The 14,015-nt window shown below is 50.0% G+C and overlaps 6 protein-coding genes across 6 annotated transcripts; 1 reads left to right on the top strand and 5 right to left on the bottom strand.

Moving 5' to 3' along the window:
• Window positions 1-328: 328 nt before the first annotated feature.
• N7515_007035 (uncharacterized protein) lies at window positions 329-1,309 on the top strand (the record flags this gene model as incomplete). The annotated part of the gene is made up of 1 exon (XM_056667779.1): window positions 329-1,309. One exon carries the CDS (start codon window positions 329-331, stop codon window positions 1,307-1,309), a length of 981 nt encoding a protein of 326 aa, XP_056521375.1.
• Window positions 1,310-2,199: 890 nt separating this feature from the next.
• Window positions 2,200-3,644, bottom strand: utr2 (putative cell wall glucanase (Utr2); the record flags this gene model as incomplete). Its single annotated transcript, XM_056667778.1, has 4 exons — window positions 2,200-2,625; window positions 2,664-2,983; window positions 3,040-3,477; window positions 3,530-3,644. 4 exons carry the CDS (start codon window positions 3,642-3,644, stop codon window positions 2,200-2,202), a joined length of 1,299 nt encoding a protein of 432 aa, XP_056521374.1.
• A 2,161-nt stretch (window positions 3,645-5,805) lies between these two features.
• N7515_007033 (uncharacterized protein) lies at window positions 5,806-6,757 on the bottom strand (the record flags this gene model as incomplete). Its single annotated transcript, XM_056667777.1, has 3 exons — window positions 5,806-6,423; window positions 6,503-6,631; window positions 6,692-6,757. 3 exons carry the CDS (start codon window positions 6,755-6,757, stop codon window positions 5,806-5,808), a joined length of 813 nt encoding a protein of 270 aa, XP_056521373.1.
• A 1,269-nt stretch (window positions 6,758-8,026) lies between these two features.
• Window positions 8,027-8,284, bottom strand: N7515_007032 (uncharacterized protein; the record flags this gene model as incomplete). Its single annotated transcript, XM_056667776.1, has 1 exon — window positions 8,027-8,284. The coding sequence occupies one exon, from the start codon at window positions 8,282-8,284 to the stop codon at window positions 8,027-8,029; it is 258 nt and encodes an 85-aa protein (XP_056521372.1).
• Window positions 8,285-9,295: 1,011 nt separating this feature from the next.
• On the bottom strand, window positions 9,296-12,104 carry N7515_007031 (uncharacterized protein; the record flags this gene model as incomplete). The annotated part of the gene is made up of 2 exons (XM_056667775.1): window positions 9,296-9,637; window positions 9,687-12,104. 2 exons carry the CDS (start codon window positions 12,102-12,104, stop codon window positions 9,296-9,298), a joined length of 2,760 nt encoding a protein of 919 aa, XP_056521371.1.
• Window positions 12,105-13,171: 1,067 nt separating this feature from the next.
• N7515_007030 (uncharacterized protein) lies at window positions 13,172-13,869 on the bottom strand (the record flags this gene model as incomplete). The annotated part of the gene is made up of 2 exons (XM_056667774.1): window positions 13,172-13,353; window positions 13,410-13,869. The coding sequence occupies 2 exons, from the start codon at window positions 13,867-13,869 to the stop codon at window positions 13,172-13,174; spliced, it is 642 nt and encodes a 213-aa protein (XP_056521370.1).
• Window positions 13,870-14,015: the final 146 nt, after the last annotated feature.

The following is a 14,015-nucleotide window of genomic DNA, read 5'->3' as shown; positions in this document are numbered from 1 at the left end:
AGATACTACATCGGTATCTGGATATGAGTTATGACTATTCTAGCGAATTCAGAATGGATGCTCTTCAACTGCCGGGCCTTCACACCCTGACAACCGCCATTTCCATTTACTATAGGCAGTCGGCTGAACACCAGCAGCTTTGGGAGATGATGCCTTTCTTATTCACCAGCCCGGGGCTAAAGCACCTCTGAAGCCCAGTGATGGTGTTCATGAAGTCGGAGTGGATCTGCTGAAAGCGACATGGCAAAGCTTGATTGATAAAGCCAAGCCGAAGGCAATATCCCAGTTGTAATCGGTCACAATACCCACCAACCGGCCCGAAGGAATTATGCTTTCCAAATTAGCTGCCGCCGGAGACCTGTCTCAACTCCGCTCACTCGACATTGGTTGCGTTTGTGAACCGGGGAAACTTGTCAACGTTGCCGACTTGTTGCCAAATCTAAAGAGGCTTTTCCTTGATATCGGCAGAAGATGGCCGAGCCATCCGGCCAGCGAGACTGACATCGAAGAATCAATGGCTGGGATACTTGCCTTTCGCCCCTTGGAATATCTGTATGTCAGGGGCCTTCGCAATGTTGAAGCGTTGGACAGAATCATCCAGCGTCATGGACCGTCATTGAAGGGACTTGCTCTCTTGTCCAACAAGGCTTACCAGTACTATCCCAGACTCAATTCTTCCAAGCTCCTCGAAATGATGAATCTTTGTCCGAAACTGGAAGAGCTACGCCTTCGAATGAAGAGGTCAGCGGGCAACCAAGCAGAGTGTGAGATGTACAAAGCGCTGGGTACCTTCCCCAATCTCCAAAGACTATTTCTAGATTTGGATTTCGATGCTCGACCAACGGTACCGAGATTTGGCAGCATTCCCGAAACAGACGATCTCGATCTCCGACGAACTTTCATAAATGCAGCCATGGACGAGAGCCTGGCTCTCCAGATTTGGACCAAGATCAAAGAAAAGAGCCCCAGTTTGAAAGACCTACGAATTTTCCCGTGCGGCAACGTGTACTTTCCCCAAGAGGAGCGTTACTTGCTCGATTGCTTTGCGCGATCATATCTGCTTACAGGTTATAACCTTGAGAATCCAGGGGTGCCTGTCATGGAGCAGATTGGGAAAAGGGAGTGGGAGATAATACGAGCCAGGCAGAACCATTGGCATGAGTCTCGTGATGAAGAGGTCCGCCTCTCTAGTAAAGTTGTGTCCGTCCTTCGAAGTATCTGGCCCCAGGTGCTCGGGCAGACTTTCAGAAGCGACTGGTTAGATTGTTGGACCAGCCTACCTTTACAACCGGACACCCAGTCTTGGTGAATGTTTGAATGAATAGTCACATCTAAGAGATCGCCCTCGTAATAGCGGCGGCAGCTAAGATAGGAAAGCCCCACCCGGCAGAGATAGGTACTCACTGGGTATAAAGAGCAACAGCCATGTCGTAAATGCTGCATTAATCGACTTGCGTACAAGATTACTGTTGAGGAGGACCGGGAAGTGTGGAAGTTTCATGGAGGAGTTTTCGAAGCGGTGGTGGGAGGGACGGCCCGGACGGGTCTAGGTCGAGTTAGAGCTTTTTCATCCGGGAGATCTGTGGGTGATCATCTGGGGTTTCATCCTTATTCCAACGGACAATAAGGACATGGAGGAACCTTTCTCTTTTCTTTCATATGGGTTCTCATTCGTGTGGGTTTCATTCTTATCTTTAGGTACCTCCAGGGGTGGGGTTTGGTTGCTATTTTTTGGATTGCTTGTTACTGTGCCAAGCTACCTAAGGGCTAATACAGCATGTGCATCTTACCGTTCATGAGTCTACATGTACTCCGTAGATGTTGTAAGACATCTTATAAAATTAGACACTTAACTATGTAACAATAGATCATGACAGGAGCTGACGCTAAGTTCCACAGATAAGGGCAAAGGTCGCGCATGAAAAGAACCAAACAGGTAACGCCGGATCAAACAGAGATAGCAAAGTGCAGATGCATATGCAGATGACCGTTGAACAACACCAGTTAAGGAAGCAAAAAAGAGAGCATACAATAATCAAGATAATTCATTAGGTGATTTGTTCAAGGTCCTGTGGGAGAGACAGAAACGAAGCGACGTTGGCATCTGTCAACAGAATAAGAATGTACTCGATGCTGTGCAAAGATGCATGGCAAGTAAAAGAAGAAGTAAACAAGAAGTATATATATGTCCAGAAACATTTACAGCGTCACAAGGACCACAATAGCCACCAGAACACCGAAGAGCGAGCCACGGAGGACACGCTCGTTCTTACCGGCTGCACCGCCCTCGCTGGGGGATGGCTGGGAAAAGCCAGTGGTGGATGTCTCGCCGGGGTTGGTGGTGGAAGTGCCAGAGTCAGAGCCGGAGCTGGAGTCGTCGGAGGAGTGGCCGCTGCCGTTGTTGCCGGGGATGACACCGGAACCACCCTTGCCGGTAGGGATGCCGCTGAAGGCGGTGCCAGTGGACGAACCGCCGGTGCTGGTAGAGTCGCCCTTGTCGGCACCGAGATCCATGTCAAGACCAGTGGCGCCGAGGGAGCCCAAAACGGTGGTCTTGTTGGAGATCTCGATATCACTCTCCATGGCCTTGGAGTTGGTGTAGATGTACGAGTTGTCGCCAGACTTCTTGTGGCCGGAGGGGGGTCGTAGCACTGCACGCTGACCTCGCCGACGGTAGCGAAGTCGTAGCCGTACTTCTGGATGTCCTCGCTGTTCCAGTCAATGACACCACCGGCCCAGTCGATTGTGCCCTGGGCGTTGCTGGGCTGGCCGGCGGGCCAGAGCGACATCTGCAGACGGGAAGGAGTCTGGGGGAACTGGTACTGCTTGGAGGTAGCGTTGTAGGTATCGGCCTTCTTGAGAGTGCGCTGGACGGCGCCGTCGACAATCCAATCAACCTTCTCGGGGGTCCAGTCGATCTCGTAAGTGTGCCAGTCGCTGTAGGTATCCTCGCCTTCGACGGAGATGTTACCACCGTTGCGCCCTGATCGGAGGTTAGTTATATTCCGGCGCGCATGTGATGCATCTGGGTAAACTTACAGTCGAGCACACCCTGCCAGTAGTAGTTAGTCTGAACGGCGGTCAAGTCGGCACCGACAAACTCGTAGTCGATCTCGTCCTTAACATCGGACAAAAGAATGAAAGCAGTGACGACACCCTTGCCGCGGGAGCTCTTGATCTTGCCGGAAACCTTGCCGTACCAGATGTAGTGGTTGTTGGCGAAAAGAACACCGACGCTCTTAGCGGGCATGGTCATGATCAGGTTGCCATCCTCGGTCTTGACCTTTCCGCTGTAGGTCCAATCGGCGGAGCTAGAGTTACCGAGGTACTTGTCCTGGGTGATGGAGTTGTCGAGGTTGTCCCAGTTGTAGGTCTTGCTCCGGCACATGGGCATAGGGGCGCAAGAGTCGAGAGAGAAAGAAGCGAGAGGGTCGCAACCTCCGAGGCAGTAAGCGCCAGTACCGCACTCACCATATTCTATGAAGCATTAGCAGGAATGCGCGATGCGCGGGTAACCGATCTCACTCACGGGAGCAGCAGGGGTATTTCTCGTCGGTGCACTGCTTGCTGGAACTGCAAGATTGGGCAGCGAAGACAGCCGCTGACAGCGAGGCCAGGACGAGAGGAGTGGAAAGGCGAACCATTATTATATAGTGTGAATGTACTGGGGGGAATAACAGGATATACTCGAAGAATTTCAATCCAAGCCACAGGGGGGAGACAGAATGAGTGGAAGTGTGGGGGTGTATACGATGTAAACACAAGAGACAACAAAAGATTGGAATTAGGAAATCAACGAAAGGCAGCAAGTGAAGATTATGAGTCTATCACTGCAGAGAGATGCGATGGAACGAAAACAGTTCGAGTCTGATCGTTAAAAGAAACGAAAACGGAAGGGGGGGCGAATTAGATATTAATATGTTTTTTTTACATTCGAATTGTAAAAAACATGGAAATCCAAGGCAGGCCCCAAGGAAACAGGATGAGCTAACCCAATCAGGTGGTGCTCCGTTAAAGGCAAGGTGCAGGGCTGGGGTTAAAAGGGTCAGTTCTAAAGACAAGGAAGAAGTGTGATTGGTTGCAGTTGCTTTTTTATGTGGGGCCTACTAACCTGGTTTCGGAGTTGTCCGTCTGTGCACCGTATTTATTACATATTGGTACGGACCTGGTCATTTTGCTATCTCGAGGGGGATCCGATCTGCATTTATCACGGGCAAAACAGAGTTCGAGATAAGTATGACCAAAGATTAAAAAAAAAAAAAGACCAAGCCAGTCAGCATTCTTGTAAGTTTAATTTGGCTAAACATCTAGCATGTGGACAATTAGCTCACTGGAACCAATCAATCATCCAAGTGAAGTTGGTCCAAGTCCATGCGTGACCGTTAAAAAGTGAGACATCCCCCAGGTGTTTGGGAAATTGGGTTAATTCAATACACTAGCGTGTATTAATAGATACACGGTACCTGACAGTTTCCCACTTCCCACGATCTGCGGAGACAACTGAGGGGGCACCGAGTACATAACTAGACAATGATGGACATTGATCGACACAACATGTCTGAGAAGATCCAAAGTCTATGTCCCTTTGGTTGAACATTGATATATGCAAGGCTGTCTTCGACATCAACATCATACTCCACCTCGAACCTCAGGGTACTTTCCACCGGATGTCCGATGGCTATTCTCCGGGTCTTCCAAGGAACCGTCAACCGATCCCTGCCAAGCGAGTTCCTTCTCTAGGCAAGCGTCAAGCCCAAAAGCAAATGAGCCAACTAAACGAGTCCACTAAACAAAGAGAAAGCCTCACAATTTCGATAAGTACCAAGAAGTACCAAAAACTCCCAAAAAATAAAAGACACAGCCTCTTTAGCCAAGTCATATATACCTCCCAAACACCTCGCTACACTTCTCGGCATGCTCGGCACCAAGTTCGAACCTTCACTACTTGTTCCCCGGCCTATCAAGAAGGGCACTTCAAGCCTCCACACCCTGGACTGCTGGGGTTATCGACCAGTGAGCAGGGACATAGGAAATTGATTGACACAGGCATACTCCGTAGACACCAAGCACTGGGCAGGTACGCAGATCGAATTGTGGTTTTCTATTTTTCGGGGCTCTCTCGCTCTCGGTTATAACCGAGTGCGGTGAAAATAAGGGGCAAGACTGTTAGTCAACAGTTGAACTTCAACTCCCGATCTCCAGTCTTCACGTATGCATTTTCGCTTTCGGTTGGTATCTTCTAGAAGGAATGTGGGAAGTCTCCGATCTGCCATACATCGTCCGATCGACTGTTTTGAGTGTTTTCGATGCTGGGGAATATGTCACTGAGGAATGCAAGGGGGATTTGATCATTGGCTGCAGTTCACTTGTTTTGCCATCAGCTTGTGACGGCATTGTGTGATGGAAGGGCAGATTAATCCATGAAGTAGTCTGATTTCGAATATGCAAGGCACGTTGTTCTCGGTCTGGACTTCATGGCTCGTGGGTGAAGGGTTAAGGGGCTTCCCTCTTCTGGAAAGGAGACTCCTTACCTAATCAGTCTATGATGAACATTTGAAAATACGACGATGATATTTTGAATGCTTGTCTTCCATTGAGAATAATACCGAGAGCCATGACCTTCAGACCTTGGAATATGCCCAGCTGTAAATGATAGTAAACTCCGTGTCTCGTCACTACCGAGTGATAGGAAGAGACACCAAACCCGGCCGAACAACAAAGCATGCTCTTTCCGTTGATTTTATTGCTCGGACAAGCAAAGAAACCAATCTCGGATAAAGCGTCGCACTAAGAAGTGCGAGGAAGTCACTTGCCAATGTACCCACAGGACCCGGACGATGTATCTGCGAGTAGCATCGCATTCTGCGCCGGGGACGTGGACGTGGACGAGGAGGGGGACGAAGAAGATGACGATGCAACACTTCCCCCAATTACCGAGCGGCGGCGGAAGCAGCAGACAGGGGCGTCAGGGGCCGACGCCCGTCGAGCACGCCCGACGCTGCTCGCTGCCGCGGGCCGCTCTGACATGCGCGGCTTGCCCAGACGAGCCGCATTGGCAGTCTCCATCTCGGCCACCATGCTAGGTGGCGCCTTGACAACCAGCACGTCCTCATCGAAGTCGACCAGCACGCCTGTGGGCGGCAGTTCCTTCTTCGTGACAGCTGCAGTTGGAACCTTTAAACTGGGTTGGAGGCATTGTGGCGTGCTTCGGTCGCTTCGAGTGTCTCTTGCTGGTGTCTGCGGCGGCTTCTGATTGGTGTCGGCACTTGTCGAGGTGCTCTGCACGCCTCCGAGTCTACCTGCGGTAACCTGGACGGGAGAATTGTGCTGTCCACCGGCGTGACTCATGGCACTTTGAGTGCCGCCTGTGGTATTTGGAACATTCCCCCGGCCTCTGTGGCGATTTCTGCGGCGGTTCCTGCGCTGTGAATAGATTGGTGGCGACTAATGAGGATAGGCTGTTAGCAATCCGACAGATATCAGTCTGGCATATAGTACCCACTGGTGGACGCTGCTGCTGCTGTCTGGGACCGGTAATGTGGTCGAAACATCTGTGGCCACATAGAAGCTCAAGTTTTCCCTCGACGTGGCAGAGCTCGACTGCCAGCGAGTTCTGATTGTTTTTCACGAGCTATTGATTCAGATGGTTAGATCAGGTTATCATTGGAACGTGATGGAAGAGACTGCTTACCCAGTCATGACAGTCGCGAAGCAGGGACTGCGCCTTACGCATGTTATTGACAACCTCCGCGGCCATGTTGGGGGGCGATAATCGAGTATGTCTCAGATGAGCAAGAAGAGAGACAAAGAGCTATGGCTAGTTCCTTGGTAAGGAGGAGCTGGAGCCTTGTGAGCTCGAGGGAAGTGGCAAGCAAAGCAAGAGCTATCAGTAGCAGCTTGTCATGCAGCTGGTAAAGGAAGGCGTCCAGGTGAACTGGCACTGGTGGGGGAGAGGCTGCGGGGATGAAATGAGAAGAGGAGAAAGAATGAGAAGTAAGGAACTGGATGTTTGCACACGCAAAGTAGCTGTGGCGGAGAAGTTGTAGCAAAGAAGTGACGGCGCAGGTGCCTAAATTTTCGGATCTAGTGTCTGGAAATGGATATAAAGAGAGTCGAAGAGATGAGAGAAGTGGTGCAGATACGAGAGGAGAGAAAGAAGCAAATGCACGAATGCTTAAATGTCTTATGTAGTAATGCTAAAGAGAGGGAGTCCTGACACAACATGAGAGAAGATGCAGCTACGGAAATAGTCAAATGTATTGACACTGAGAGAGATCTGAAGGTCACACTTTTCGTGTAGTTGTGGCCAGCATCAGATGGTGATACTAGTTATCATGTGAGTGTCCATGTGCTACTCCATAAGAGAACGCTATGAGGAAGAAGCACATAATGGTAAAGTGGTTTTGAGTCTTGATCCAGATTCTCAGGTACAAGGAGATAACGGAGGTTGGGAATCATGTAGCATTCGCATACCTAGAACACAACTCCCAAGCTGATATCAAATGATCCAAGCCACCTTGTTAGACTGTGCAAGGATAGACCAATAGACCACGGGCTTGATATCCACTCGTTTTGGGGAAACGATCACCACTTCGATCTGTCGAGATACAGCCGAGGTAAGTATAAAGGACATGGAATAGGCGACATTATTAGCCACTTACCTACAGCTGGGACGTCTAGTGTGTTCTTGGATCTGCCTTCTTCCTTCCCTCAAGACCAGCAGATGTCATCTTGTGACATACAGATTGCCATGTTCATCTGAATCGACAGTGGTGGCAAGATTTGCCCGAATAGCGAGATTTTTGGTTGGGAATGGCACCGATACTGGAAGGACTCGTGAACCACAGTGAGGGCAATGTTGCGAGGAAGGCCGGCGGTTTAGATGGAACGAGAGACACTCGAATTGTCCGAATCGAGCGGCTTCATATCGGACCGGTGATATAGCAGATGAAGCGCAGTCGATGGAAGGTGATTGATACATCCTTCCTGGGCGTCGCTGGTCGCCGTTCGAAGCATGGCCAGCATGCTAGTAATCGTAATCCAACGGTATAGGAGACACGGCCATCGTTGAGTAGATCTTTGTGCAAAGAGTCAACATCGTGACCTCCTCCTCATCGTCCATGATAACAGTTGGAGAGGTGTTAAACCACTCGAGGTCATTAAGCATGCATAGCAACTGAAGGCAGATTATGGCTATGAATTGGTACACACGGAATACCAAGACACGGTGTAGCAGAGGCTCAGCCGTCCGAAACTCTTGATATGCTTGTAGCCAAGAAGACATGTTGGCTGTTTGAGATGGATGTTGAGCGGTTGTTGTAGAAAAGATGAGTGAGTGCTCAGTATGATACTGGTCTTATATAGAAGGGCATTATATAGAAGGAAATGGAGATATGTTCGTTTGAATAGACTATTCCGGATTTCTGGTTGATTGATTGGTTATTTACAATGGGATATTGAGAGGTTGAGCTCAATAGAGAGTTGGAATGGACTGACAATAGCAGAGGTACAGATGGAGCTTGTTATATTGGACTTCTCAGTTCTTTGACCATTGTCTCAATGAACCTGCTCACAAAGCCTCAGCTGCCTGAAACAAGGCCCGTCAAAGGGTGTCAAACTGCAACAAAGAATAGCAAACAGCAAATGCTGCAAATGCCATTGTTGTATAGTTGAGGTTTGTCTGCAGACTTCCACATTGGACCTAGATGGAAACTTTGCCTCTACCAACGCATGAAGAGCTACTGGACTCTTTGGGGTAGAAGTCTTACATTCAATTTGATACACTCGACACGTCTAGATAGCGGGCACTTAAAATACAGCAAGGACTTTCAATCCAACCAGAGGTAGATATGCAGCATTATCTCGTAAAGAGGAGAATAAGAAAAAATAAAAATTAGATCAGGAAGATCGCCAGACCAGTATCAAAAAGAAAAAAAGAGTATCATGAAGCTCATATGCCTTCAGTCTTTGAACTCCGGCCATGCTCAACCTGTCCCCACCCCAACCAAAGACAAAGAAAGTAGCTTGCAGCCCAACGCAAAGGGAGAAACAAAAGAAGCTCTGGTAGACCCAAACGCCAAATCAGTTGACAATGGGCAAAGAAAACCAGAAACAATGAGCTGAAGAATTAATAACACACATGATGGCCGGGCTAGGTAATCGGCTATGTGCCAATGGATGTATCATACAACTTGGTAGTGACACCCTCCTCAACCTGCTCCAGATGTTGATATGGAGGAAAAGAGTGCCAGTCTGAGAGCCAGTGTAGGGTTTCCAAGCATCGATTGCTTGCTCATCATCGAATTTTCTTAGTCCGAGCCACAGTTTTGAACTCGAATCTTGACTGGTAGCGAGATGCACCCCCTTCATCAAGCCAGGGTGCAAGGTTCTTGCATTGGCTGACGTCAAAGACCTTAAGTTGATGACAGCCTTCCGCTACAGCCTCGACACCCACTCCAGTAACCCGAACACATCCTCGAACGGATAGATGCTGGAGGGAAAGCAGATGAAGCCCGATGCTCCTAAGGGAAGGGTCGGAGATGGCCGAGCCGCAGAATGCCATGTTCAGAGATTTCAGGTTTGAACACTGCAAGGCAAGCACCTCCGTTGCTGTATCCGACAATGCACAGCAAAATGTCTGGTAATGATTAGCACAAGAAGCTTACTATGTTTCAGACCAGGCTTACCAGATCAAGTTCCTCCAGGTTTTTCGCGGCGTTGGTGAGATGTACGATGGCATTGTCTGTCAGATACGTGCAATCTGCCAAGCAAAGCTTCCGCAGGTTGGTGAACTGAGCATTCCCCCAATATTTGAAGCCTTGGTCTGTGATGGTGGTGCAACGAGTCAGGTCTATTTCCTCAATCCGACCAGCGGCGTGAGATGCAATGTGATGCATAGATCGATCGGTGACATGCTTGCAGTATGAGAGGGTGAGGATCTTCAAATTTGGACAGCCGAACACTGTAGATTCCGCTGTCTGGATTGTGGGCTTGATGGATGTTTGTTTCTCGCTCGGCTTCTGATCGGCTGGGACTACCCACCCAATGATCCGCGCAAGGAGTGTATCTCCAACCTTGCGACAATTGCTCAGGTCAACCTCCTCGATTTTAGTAGCCTTGCTGGACATGTCGAGAATGGCAGAGGCTGTGACATCCCACACGCTCTTCATTTTCCACACGGTAGCATTCGGAGCACAAGTTGTGGCCAACGCTGTGAAGCCCTCATCGGTGATGTGGAAGCAATTGTTGACATTGACAGACCGCGGTCGATTGCCTACAAAGGGACAGATGATCTTGACAAGAACATCATCCGTGATCCGGCGGTTGTAGATACTCAAATCCAAATCACGGATCACGTCGGCAGATTTAGTCAAGAGCTCTGACCAGTGTGACGACACTGCCCTCATCTGGAGAAGGTGATGAAGCTCAAGATACTGGAAGATACCCAGTAGTACACTATCCGGAAGTATACCGTTGGTACCATCGACAAGAGGCCGTTCGGTTTGGTGTGGCTTAGAGAGACGGAGAGTGTCGGGAAGGGCAAGGGTTGAAGAACTAGCAGAGCGTGATTCGGCAGGAGATGACCGTTGCTGGTCCCCAGACATTTCTTCGGGAGCTAACGGTGCGACAGAGCCACGTCGACTTCGAAGCCGAACCTTATCTAGACCCATGCTGAGATATGGGTCAGGATCAGAAGGTCGCAGCACAGCGTGGTCCTGATCTTCAACGGACGAGGACTGATGAGGCCCATCCAGTTCAGTCTCAGTCAGAGTCAAAAGTGGCATAGACCGTCGACGGGATGAGGTAATTTTCACGCGGTCGTCGACCCCGAGATCACCCATTGATGGTTGTGTTTCTGCCTCGTCGGACATGACAACGTCCCCATCAGCTGCCGCCTGGAGCCTTTCCTGGGCAGTGCGTTCAACTTGGTCTCGCACCCCACTTGGGCATTTCTCCCAGAATTCGCGAAGAACGTCACCTCCGAGCATCAAACACTCCACTGATGTCACAGAGCGAACTGTAGCAGTTCTCCGGGGCGCTAGAGCTAGGCTGACAACCTCGCCAAAATATTGGCCCTGCTTCAATCTAGCTTTGACCTCAATCCCGGGCCGTTTGATAGTCCCATTAGGTTTGTTGTCGTGGTTCGGCTCCGCCTTTTCTGCAAGAACCTCTACCTCGCCACGGACGATAAAGTAAAGCTCACGGCCCTGGGAGTCTTGTTTGATGATGTCGGTAAATGGAGGAAAAGACCGCGGTTGAGCATTGAGGCCGAGATAATGAAGAATATCGGCAGGCAGTCCGGAGAAAAGTGGTAGCTCTTTCAGTAGAAGACGTACGTTGACCAATCCGTTTGCCAACGCGCTGGAGCCATCCCGCCGGCCGGGGCTCGGTGACTTCCTCTTCTTGTACGCGGAATTAGCACCCAAATCTTGCTCGTCGCCTGAAACAGCCAGATCTTTTGAGAAACTTTCACGCAGCCTTTTTGAACCCCTTCGCGCTGGGCTCGGTGCTTCTAATGCAGGTGCGGAGGTTTCTTTCTTCTTCTTCTCCAAAATCATTAACCGCTCCTGCGCCTCCTCCCGAATCGCCTGTTCGACCGAAGGAAACCGGGGCAATATGTTCCGAAAATCGTCCTTTGTTAGCACGACCAGCATGCATCGGGTCCGGGCGATAATGGTTGCAGTGCGAGGCCGGTCCATGAGCAATCCAATCTCCCCGAAGAAAGCACCGGGCTTGAGCTCGGCGTATATACTCTCGCCGTCCCGAGACGTTACCGAGACCGCACCCCGCACCAGCCAATATATTGCCTTGGCCTCATCACCTTCCGTCAAAATATAATCGTTCGGCGCGTGAAGCTGTGGGCGCAGGTGCTGTCCGACCTCACTCAGAAAGGACTCCGGCGTCGCCTGGAACAGTGGAAAGGATCGCAATCGGTCTATCAATTCCAACGGCAAGGCTTTGATGTTGGAGGATGCCAAGGGCGAGGGGCGCGCAGGTCGGTTTGGGTTCGTGGCCGAATCGAATGAACGTATGAGAGAAACCGTGTCTGACAAGGGCGACATGGCCTTGGTTGGTCCACCACTGGACCTGCCATGGCGACGCATTGTAAAGATATGTCACAGGATTCGAATGAAGAGGGTGGAATGGGCGGTTCAGTTTCTTTTCTCTCCCATAAAGAAGTCAAGAAGGCGATGACGTCGACGAAAGCAGCGCTGTCGAAGTTCGCATCGGCATCTTCAGCGCCCAATGGGGGAGTGGTACATTAATTCAGAGTCAACCAAGCTGATATATATTCAGAGTAAGAGTAAAAGATCCAAATTGAAGGGAAAAAGAGAGATCAGAGACGAGAAGCGTTCGAGCTAAGGTCTGGAGGTGGGGTTTCCGAATCAGCGACGTCAAATGCGGTTTCTCCACCGATCACCTGGGCGGAAACTCTGGAGGAACATCCACTTTTTCTTCTTTTGCTTCACTTTGGAGGGAATTTCGCTGAATTGTTAAGAACTTCATGTGAAGTGTCAGGTTTTTAGTGGGGTGTTGAGCGGTCAATCGCCCTTTGAACCCTGCAGCATCCGGGCCGATCGTCTCTATGCCTTCTGGAGACAAAGAAATGCTGAGAATACTTAGATTCACATAATTATAATGCTCTGCATCTTGCTTACTTATTCGATACGCTTGGTGGGCGTGGCATTGCCCTACTATGTACTTGCATATTTCCCATGCCTCTCAGAGGCAGGTATAAGCTTCTGGTCCACAACCTTAGGTAGTCCCGCCACAATGGCGTATTCAATGTGGTCACATGCCCCGTAGCCCCAAGGGCTGAATGTTTGTATTTGCTAGTTGAACAGGTGGGTATCAAATAATGCAGATAACACGAAAGAAACAAGAGTGGTGACTTTGCTGGTGAGTCGTCCAATCCTCTCTTTTTAAAGAGACATGGATCCAGTTGGGAAAGCATCGGCTTGGAGGTTCAACTCCTGTCACTAGTGTCGATTGTATGCCCCTTACAGCATGATTGCGGTCGATTCCCTAATCGCGTAGAGATAACCAGTGAGCAATGGGAAGCCCTGAGGATTTCGCTCCCCGGTTTGGTGGTTTTAACCCTGCGATGAGCACGGGGACCCAGGCGCAAAAAGGACCTGAGCAGCCCTATTATACGGATCCACGCCTATAATCAGATTGATCCTTCCAAGGCTTCCTTCTTAGCCCGAGACCGGCGGTTGCCAAGCAAGAAGTCGATGTAGGTCGGCCGGTTTCCTTTCAGACTCGCAAGGGCGTCTTGCAAAAGACCATAGGTCAAGCTCAATTTCAACCCAAGCTTTGCTGCGCGAGCAGCGGTATAGACATCATGACGAGCTGTGTGAGATGTTAGATATGAGACCCAAGATACTCCCAAAAGCAGAGTTCCTCACCAAGCAAGCTGTATATTCCGGAGAATGACAGCCCAGCAGTGACTGTCGACAAGAAGTCTCGCTCGTCATGGCGAGCATAATCCACAGTCTCCTCAAACAAACAGAAAGCAAGGGCACCAGCACCAAGCTTCATTCCCAGCTTCATACCGTCCTTGACCCCACCAACCACACCAATATAGTTTTTCGTTTTATGGTACTGGAACCACCCCGTTGATGTCGTAGGGAAACGATGTGCGTTTTCGGCCCGAAACACAAGCCCTGCTCTTTTGCTGCCATGGTAATATCCCATCGCCAGTCCAGTGGAGAACGCAGACATAGTAGCATATGGTAATCGCTTGCCAACCTCAAGGCCTAACCTTGGAGGGCTGTCTGATTCGAAGAGCTTGTCCCAGTGGATAATCTTGAGTATGGCCGAATTCTGCCGTGAGGAGTCGGTGGATGTGGGTTGATCGGCCTCCATGGCGAAGGATGTGATATGAGAGAAAGGAAATTGTAAATTCGTGACAAGCAAAGGTTTGGCCGTAGACTAACAGGTAAGTGAAAACAACGTGACGGCTGGCGGAGCTCAAGTAAATTCGGGGAGTGGAAGTCGGAGTCTCGCCGGTT

The sequence above is a fragment of the Penicillium bovifimosum genome (assembly GCF_028826915.1).
Source record: "Penicillium bovifimosum strain IBT 22155 chromosome Unknown utg000005l_segment0_segment0, whole genome shotgun sequence".
Lineage (NCBI taxonomy): Eukaryota > Fungi > Ascomycota > Eurotiomycetes > Eurotiales > Aspergillaceae > Penicillium > Penicillium bovifimosum.
The sequence above is the reverse complement of the archived record's forward strand: the minus strand, read 5'-3'. Positions and strand labels throughout refer to the sequence as shown.